The sequence below is a fragment of the Alligator sinensis genome, unplaced genomic scaffold (genome assembly GCF_000455745.1).
Source record: "Alligator sinensis unplaced genomic scaffold, ASM45574v1 scaffold737_1, whole genome shotgun sequence".
Classification (NCBI taxonomy): Eukaryota; Metazoa; Chordata; order Crocodylia; family Alligatoridae; genus Alligator; species Alligator sinensis.
The window spans coordinates 3,409,391-3,418,871 of NW_005841930.1; the positions used below are offsets into that span (position 1 = coordinate 3,409,391).

The following is a 9,481-nucleotide window of genomic DNA, read 5'->3' on the forward strand; positions in this document are numbered from 1 at the left end:
ACTCTTTCCTGCCTATGCAGGGGGTCGGACTCGATGATCTATTGAGGTCCCTTCCGACCCTAGCATCTATGAATCTACGACTTTGCCGGTTTAAAAAAAAAAAAAAAAAGCCAGCGACCCTGGTGACTTTTATATGCAGTTTTTCTATCCTGTCGCTGTCCCTTCCCAGTGGAGATATATTTGTCATCAAATATTTCTGCAACTTATTTGTGCAGGAGCTATCATCTACTTTGCTCCATACCGTGACTGGAAATGATGAAATGTTTGTGCAGGCTGGGGGGGGATCTTGGAGGAGCAACAATGCCTCTACACTAGTTTGGTTGAGATCCTTAGTGCAAAGGTATCAGACATAACGGTGTTGGGGCCAATGCTTCTTGCGCCACAGGAGTCAATTCATAGTGCTGATTTTGCTTAGCTATCTAATAACTCCAATTTCAGGACAGGAGAACTGAACAAAAGCATCAGCGTAGGCTTCAGAGCACCCTCAGAGATGAGCAAAAATAAACTGACAAGGTTCCTGAACACACATTATCTCACATGCTTTTTGGTTCAATCTTATCAGAAACCTAAAAAAAGGGATGCCTGAAAATCTGAAAGAAGGTTGCCTGGGTTTGGGACAATCAATTATACATTATCATTAGTTAAATAAAAGCTATCAGCCTAAGAAATCCTTGCCTCTTGCATAGTTCCGGGACCATCATGGCTACAATTTCTCTCTTACATGACCTTATACATTATCATTCTTCAATGACTCCTGACTGAGCTTCTTGTATAAACCAGAGTTTAGTACTATTTACTTCAGGCACTGAGAACTAGAATTCACCTGTGCTGAAGTAGTACCAATTTCCAGAGGACTGACACAGAGTGCTTTGGTGATGAAGCTGCCTGAATGGGTTTGTGCTAATATGGTTGTTGCTAGTACGAACTCTTGCAACCTCTGCAATCAAAGCTAACAGGCTTGTACTTCAAGGTTTCTATTTTTAAGGCCTTCTGGGACTGCCTCAAGCAGTCCTTATGGGTTGCTTGAAGACCATGGCAACTTCAGCTCATTTGGACATACATAAAGCCAACACCAGTATCCACATCAACATTTCTAGGCCAGTGTTGGCAAGGAAACACTTAAAAGAGAACCAGATCCAACTAGAAGGGGGAACAAAATTTAATGAAAACAAGATTCACAGCTGAGTAGACTGAAGAGCTTACGTGGTACCTAGCAATTTGTGTCTCCCATGGGAGCTCATTCACCAAGTGCCTTAAAAAAGGAAGGTTCCAAGGACAGCATGAGACCACAAATGCACAAATTCTTTCCTTTTACTGTTTTCCTTAGAGATCAAAAATGTGTAGAGCTTCCCTATTACTTGTTTTATAATAGGGAAGTAAGATTAGTAAGGGAAGTAACAGTAAGAATCCTGCCAAGATGTGGTCATTCAAATAATTTATTTCCTCATGATATACTATGCCATCATGCTAATTCACTCCCCACAAAAAATATTACTTATTCCTGAGCATACCTATACAGTAATTAGAAAAAATATTTATTTGTAGGTCTTTGCTTGTAAATAAAGCAGTAACATCTACAAAAAAGATCCTTGTAGATGAAATTAGAAAAAGGAATGAATCACAACAATTTGATTTTAAAATGGCAATGATTTGATTTTGATTTTAAAATGGCAATGTTCTTAACCTGGCTGTGCACAGGGTGTACCGGATGGTTTCAACCATACAGCTGCTAAAGCCTCCCTTCTATACTCCCTTTCTATCTACTTCTTGCTACTGGCTCCCATGAACATGGGTTGGATCGCATATTCCAGACCTATACAAAATGGTGCTTTGACTTGTTGATATAAACTTTCTCTTTCCCATCCCCAGGTTTCTATGGATTATGCAGTGTCAGTTATATAATAAGTTTATATATTTCAGTAAATGGTAGTTGGCTTTGCTTTGTGGGAAGGCCTAATTGGAGTAGTAAATTTCAGAATTAGCTCTGAGAGATGACATTTTTGTCTTGGACTACTTCATCTGTTGCTTTGAGGACTGAGTTCCCAAAGCAAGTCACTGAATGCAAGCCAGGTCTCTTTGGTATCATGTGCCTTGCTCACTAAGGGGTTTCAAGATGTGGGACAGTATGAAATACAAACTGTGTAGAGTGGCCTAGAACAATGCTCCCACTGAGATTTACATCCTGACAATATGATTAAGTGATGAACAGCCCTCATGAAGGAATTCTGCCCAACAGTCATTTCTCTCTGACCTTAAATTTAATGTGGTGTTTTAGATAATATTCTGGTGTCCTAAAAACAGTTTACATAAATATGTACTGCAATTCTTTTTCTTTTTTTTTTTAAACTCTAAATCTGGAAGCTGACATACTGACACCCTGATCCATTTAATTAGCTGTGTTCCTCACAGATCTCACAGCATGGCAAGCTACTTTTATTAAGTACTCTCAGTGTGCACAGAGCTGTAGTGCTCTCAGTGTGTTTAGCCTCCACTTTTCTTCATAAGAATAAAAAAAATGAAGATAGAGATAAATGTACCTTAATTCTGTGCTGCTTGTTGGTGCAATATTTTGTACAACTAAGTGCTAATTCATAGCTCTTAATAGGACTTAATTTTTTTAAGACAAGTCATACTTTCCTCTTAGTCACTTAAATATTTTTCATGCATTGTTCACAACTGCAAATGAAAAGCTACTCATCCTGTCGTAATTGTGGTTCTTCAAAATATTCCACTTTGGATGCACAAATGCCCTGCAAGTGCAAGACTTGAAATACTATTTCAACACCAGTGCTCACTGGGACTGCACCTGCTCAGTTTAACCAAAACAGCATTTAGGTAACACAGGACTCTAACAATATGAATGGGGTTGGGGGAGGGGAGGGGGGGAGTGGGCAGATAGGAGAATATATGCAAAGAACCATAGTAACCACAGAATAAACAAATCTTTTTTACTCTGACACATACTCATTTAATGGCGTGATGGGACACATGCATGGCAGGACATGCAATTCTGGGATCAAAGAACAGGTCTTAATGCTCCCATTTCTACTTATCAGTGCAAAGACAACCTGAAATCCCAGGCTCCCTCTGCACTGGCAAGTTGAAAGCTGGATGCCCAGAGCCTAGTTGAACCTAAACAGTCCTAGGGACAGCTAATGATGGAGTGGTGGCAGTCTGTATTTAGGAGGCTCGAGTATGCTCTGTGGAGGGTTACCGTGCCCCCCCCCCAGCCTCTGGGGACACATGGCGTTCATGCTAGTAAGTTTTCCATTACTGAGTACATGCTGCTTGTGGTAGCAGTTTAATGATAGACAATGAAGTTTCTTCGTATGCAAATGTAAGACAAAGGGCTTTTTTCTACTATGCTGATTGGGGGGACAAATCATTATATTTGAGTAAATACAGTATTTATTTATTCTACTTTCCTCTCATATGCAAAATGATGTGCAAGTAAGAGTTTTAAGATGTCCTTCCTTAAATAGATTTACTTGCTTACCATTTTATTACTTTTGTCATGTTAGAAAGCTCCAGAGTAACAAACTTGCTTAATCTAGAGAAAGTAAAAACAGCATACTCCTCGTTATCAGTACAGTTAGGAGTTGTGAAGTTCAACAATAAAGGCAGTAAAGTTTATATGATAAGGGAAATTTTGAGAACTTTCTTTTAAATTGCAGCAACTGCTACAAAATGTTGCTTTTGATCATTAGAACATATTACTGTGATATGTGATATTTGTGATATTCACAAAACTTTATATTTAATAAAGTATTACTCTGAACACTGCAGCTATATTCAGTTACAAAATATTTGTTTTTGGAGTCATTACAATTCCTCAGCTTTAAAAAGACAACTTGTTTTATTTGCCCATAATACTTTTATATAATGGCATAATGAACAAACCTTTCAGCTTTTGTGCTTTCAAATCATCACTTCTGACAGAAGCAAAAGAGAAAATTACATATTTGTATGCCTGTTTCTTTGAAGATATTATCTTGCAGGATTCTTATTCTTGGGATCTGTGCGCCAAGTTCCTTGATCTGGTTTTGGAACAGCTTTTACTAATATGCTCATAATTTTCTTAACTGAATTATATGGAATCTTGTTTTCTATACAATTCAGAAGCTATTTAGGAAGCTGCAAGGACTAAGGAAGTGGCAATTAATGGCAGCTAAATAATGGACATGTCTCTCTTTTTCCTTCTATTGCCTCATCAGGCAAAAAAGCATTACATATACCTTGTTGTGTTGTCTCAGAGCACAAGACCCTTCAAATACTATTAAGACAGTGTCTAACTATTTTGGTGGTTCCTTTTTTGTCCTTAGTGTACATCTCAAAACTTCTGTACAATTCAGCATGATCTGATTCTCTCATCAAGAGAGGGGCAAATTGGATTAATAAGCTACTGACATAAGAACTGAATTACACAAGAAAGAAGATGCACACACAGAAAATACCCTAAAAGAACCTTACAGTATATAAAGAATACTTGGCTTGGTTCTCTTCTCATACAGATGTAACTCCAAAGATTTAAATGAAGCTACCTCCAAGTTGCTAGTGAGAGATCAACAATCTTTAAACAGTAAAATACAATACAACTCCTAAATATAATAACACGATGGTGGACAAGTTTCTTGAAAGAACAGGACTGTCTGAGGCACTACAATTAGCTATATATTAGAATTCCATAATAGTTAGGTTGAACTCTTTTACAATAGTTATTTTTTAGTTCAAATATTTTTGAGAGTGAGTTTTCAAAAGACAACTTTTAATTTTATCTTACATTTGTGTCTGCAAAACATTCTATTTGTAAACTGAAGGTTGATAACGCTCTCATCTTAGGCTGATCTTATTGCACTTGCCTTTCAAAACACTTAACACTCCAATATCCCAACCACTTACAAATAAAACAGAGTTTAGCATTTGGATGTAAGAAAAGAAAACACCTGAGAACAGTTTTACTACGAAATATGTTAGAATTTCATTTTCTCTCTAGGAATACTGCATGGTCTACAAGATGTAAGCCTTGCTTTACTCAATTTGTCCCCTCTTGTCCTAGGTTACCCTTCTGCAATTATGGACTGTTATTAAGAACTGCCGCTCTCTCTCAACCTGCTACTTATCTAGCTAATTAGATCTGGGCCTTGGATAAGCTCTTAATAATTTTCTACTGTGTGCTCTAGGAGGTTAGCACTCCCTGAACAAAAGCTGCTCCTGCCTCAGACCAGCAATTCGACATTTAGTTTCCTTTTGGGACTCTACTGCCTCTTTCCAAAAGTAAAAAGTATGCTTTATAAGAATGATTAGTTACAATTTTCCTACAAAGAACAATCGCAAACTACCCATATAGCATAATAACAAGAGATATATTTTTTAATAAGAAATGTTTAATTTTCTCTGGTTCTCTTCACTTATGCTATACTCATGAAGAATTTAAACATACAAAATTTTACGTTGGGAGTGTTCACATACTTGATATAACCAGCAGGGGAAAGGCAATCCTTGAGGTCCACCATGCACCCTCCCCGCCACATGCCCCCTTGCCACCTGCCCCCTATGCCTTTGCCTAGCAACTCACTTCCCATCTCTTCCTGCAGCCCGTCTCTGCCTGCTGGCCCCAGCTCCTTGCCTCTACACCTCTCATTCTATCCCGAGGCCTGCCTCCCCACTTCCTGCTCCCCATCTACCCAGTGCCTGTGCCTGTCAGCTGCTGCCTGTCCCCTGACCCCCTGCCCATCCACCTCCCTCCTTACCTTCTGCTGCAGCTCTGCTCCTCCTGGGCAGTCAACAGTAGCACTGTCCTGGCCCAGCCCCAGCTCAGTGAAGAAGTGGCAGCAGCTCCCAGACAGACCAGAAGTGGGGAGCAGGAGTGTGTGTGTGTGTGTGTGTGTGTGTGTGTGTGTGTGTGCGTGTGTGTGTGGGCAGGTGGTAAGCACAGGTATAGCAGGAAGGGGGTGGCGAGGGGGCCAGGCTGTATGTCCCCCCTCCCCCAGCGCTCTCCAAGTCATATGCCCCCTCCCAGATCAAATACGCCCATTTGGCCCTGGGGGCAAAGCCAGAGCTGAGCTCCTACCTGCCCCAGGTATGAGTCCAAGATAAGTGTCCATCCCCCCTCTTACCTAAGGACCTAAGGGAATAAACCTTGTCTCAAATTCAAGTAAATATGGTATAATTTGACTTAAGAAAGCCAATGTTTAAAAAATGTTCTTAACTTCTCCCTACCTGCTTTCATTCTCACTGTCAAATGTACAAAGGCATTATATTTCACTGAGGAATGGACTTCTACAGAATATAAAAGCAGAAAATAAAAAAATCCAAAAGGTACACTATTTTGAAAAATCTCATGATTTTTATGCCAGCACTGCATTTGGGGAGATGGGCAGCTAACTCAATTTTCAATGCTTATGGCAGCAATACTGCAATAGAACTGTTGTAGCTACTTTAAGTTTTGACAAATGTCCTTATTTTCCAAATGTCATTTGCCATCTCAAATGTTATTAGGAGCAAAACTTACCATTTGCAGCCACTGTACTTTTAATGAATAACATATTTTAAAGAGTCATTTCTATACACAGACTTGTACTTTTTTTTTTTCTTTTTTCTTTTGCAGGTCTGCTTGAATATATTAAATAAAATGCTTTGGTCAAGTTTTTTTTTACTCCCAACCTAAAAAAGTAGTTAAAGTGTACAACAATACCATGTCATGTCATGTATAACTACAAAATATAATGATGATTCTGATAAAGTTATTTAATAAACTGACTAGTTCACTGGTCACAACTACACTACCAGCATAAAACAAACCTGAATATAATTTGGACAAACAACTTTATATTCAAATCCTGCTGCCAGCAAGTAAGCTACTGCACAGTTTAGACACTTAAAATTTAAAAGCAAGCTCTGTTTTATGACCTCAATATAAGAAAGGCTTTTCATGTAGATGAGAGGCGCTGCACCCTACTTTACAAATGGGGCAAGCGAAATGGGTGGCATGACACTGTAAAACTTTACAATCAAGCTTCCAACATAATTCCAACATTAATTTTATAAGTAGGATTCCAGATTTTTCCCATTGGTTTCTATTAATTTGACTATGCCCGTCAAGGTATAACTTGTGAAGACTAACAACCTCTGACTATTTTCCTTATCCTATTATTTTCTTATAATACATAGAAAATGCAAGTTTGCTACACTGGGCCCACACTGGCTTAAGGTTATTACCTAATTATTGTCCTTAACCAAAGGAAGCCAAGAGACAGAGTAAACAAATAGAAAATCCCTTGCACACAGGCCTGAAGATAGCTAGCACAATGGACCAGCACTGTAAAACAAAAGTACCTAGAAGTTATTCTCAGTAGCCATTTGCACTGTGAGTTAAAGGCAAAGCAGAGGCAAATGATGAAGGGGTTCACAAGATGCAGGCAAGCAATGAGACAAGCTGGAAGGGCTTAATTTACTTTTAATTAGTAGCTTAAAATCTTCAAACATTATAGTGAGTAGTAACACTAGATTTTCTTACCATAAAAATAATATATTTGAAACATTTTCATTTGAAAACTTAATCACAGCCTTGGAAGGGCACATCTTGTTTTATTGTCATAATTTAAATAATTCCCTTTCACAGTGAAATGCAATGAGATTTTACTGACCGAAAAGGCATAAATGTGTTGCCTACTTCAGAGGAAAACAAACAGCTTGGGCATTTGATGGAGCATTTATATAGGCTGCCATTATATTTAGTGTTTGAACCTTGTGTTCAGTGGGGCTGTGCGAAACGGCACCATTCCATTTCGACGGAACAGCGTTTCGTTTCGAATCGAAACCGCTGTTCCATTTTGTTTCGTCAAAACAGTTTCGCTATTTTGATGCTGTTTCAACGTTGCACCAATAGGCTATAATGGGGAAGCTCAAAACAGCCTATATCTTCATCATTTCTGGTCTGATTTGCAGGAATGGTAGTCCCTTCTGAGGTCACAAAGCCTGCCAAGTTTCAAGGAGATAGGTGCAGGGGTTTTGGGGAAATTGCACCTCAAAGTCTTTAAAGCAAAACTCATGTCATGTGCATGTGTTAAGCCACAGCAGGGTCAAAACTGCAGGTATGCTAGCCCCTGCTGAGGCCACAAAGCCTGCCAAGTTTCAAGGAGATAGGTGCAGGGGTTTAGAGGAAACTGCACCTCAAACTGTGGACAAGCAGAACTTGTGACATGGGTGACACCGTGTGTGTTAAGGCACAGCAGGGTGAAAACTGCAGGTATGCTAGCCCCTGCTGAGGCCACGAAGCCTGCCAACTTTCAAAGATAGGGGCAGGGGCTTCTGGGTTCTGGGGCCCTGCACCTCTGGCTGCTGACAAGCAAAACTCGTGACATGGGTCCTTGTGCAACTGACTGCATCTGTCTTAGGGCAGAGAGGGGTGAAAAGTGCAAGCCTAATACGCCCTGCTGTGGCCACAAAGCCGGCCAGCTGTCAAGGAGATAGGTACAGGGGGAGTCTGGGTTCTGGGGCCCTGCACCTCCGGCTACTGACAGGCAAAACAATGCTGCTTTTTATGCAGGTTGTCCATCCCTCCCCCAGAGCACTGGAATTGGAAGGGACCTCAGGGAAGGATGACAGTTACTGGCCAGTTACTGGCCAGCTACACAGTCAATAATGAGAGCACTCCTCCCCCCACCCCTACTTCCCCCTCCCTCTCTCTTTACTTTAGTTTCTGTTTCCCTGCAGGCAAACCCAACTTGTGCTTCGAAACCCGAAATGTTTAAAAAATTTCAAAATGTTTCGACTTGCCTTGTTTCATCATTTTGAGGCTGTTTTGAAGCTCTCCGTTTCATTTTGATTTCCCTGTTTCAAGCTCGAAACAAAAAACTGCTGGTGAAATTTCGCACAGCCCTCATGTTCAGTACAGGTAATGAAGGTAGAAGAATTACGAAATATTTGTGGCATTCAAGATGTTTTCATATTATAAATTTATCCAATGAGTTTTCAGGGATGATATTAGACTCTGAAGAATTTAGTCAGATGAGGGACCCACAGAAAGAAAAAAAAATTAGAATGGCAAGAACAAACAGTACTTACAGTTTTATAACCCCATCTAGGGAGTGTTTTGAACAAAGCTGATGGCTGATCTTGTCTTGTTTATGTTGACTCTGTCCCAACTGAACAAACCTGTGAACAGCAGTGGACAGGAGGACTGAGTAAGAAAACTACTTATAATAACCTTAATGAGCCAATAAAAACAACGTGCAAAAAGTGAATCTTTTGCTGAGTAATGGATCAATCTCGATCTATTCTTAGGAGGAAAAAGCATATGTTTAAAGCTTTAGGTAGGAGGACTCCTTTGCATTATCTAGAACAGAGATGTTGAACTCAAAATCAGTTGGCAAGACATATTCCCTGCCAGCATGCAAGAGTTAACAGTGCAACCACTCACTTCTGCAACTGACTGCCACCAATTTTCATCATTATCAGTGGCCGAAAACAGCTAATTCAG

General features: G+C 39.8%; 1 protein-coding gene across 1 annotated transcript in view; it reads right to left on the minus strand.

Moving 5' to 3' along the window:
- The window catches only part of FIG4 (FIG4 phosphoinositide 5-phosphatase), a 134,939-nt gene that overhangs the window by 24,153 nt on the left and 101,305 nt on the right, over nt 1-9,481 (minus strand). Inside the window, exon 22 of the mRNA XM_006019496.3 lies at nt 9,067-9,156. Within this exon, the coding sequence (XP_006019558.1) occupies nt 9,067-9,156 (90 nt within the window). The remainder of the gene's footprint in view (nt 1-9,066; nt 9,157-9,481) is intronic.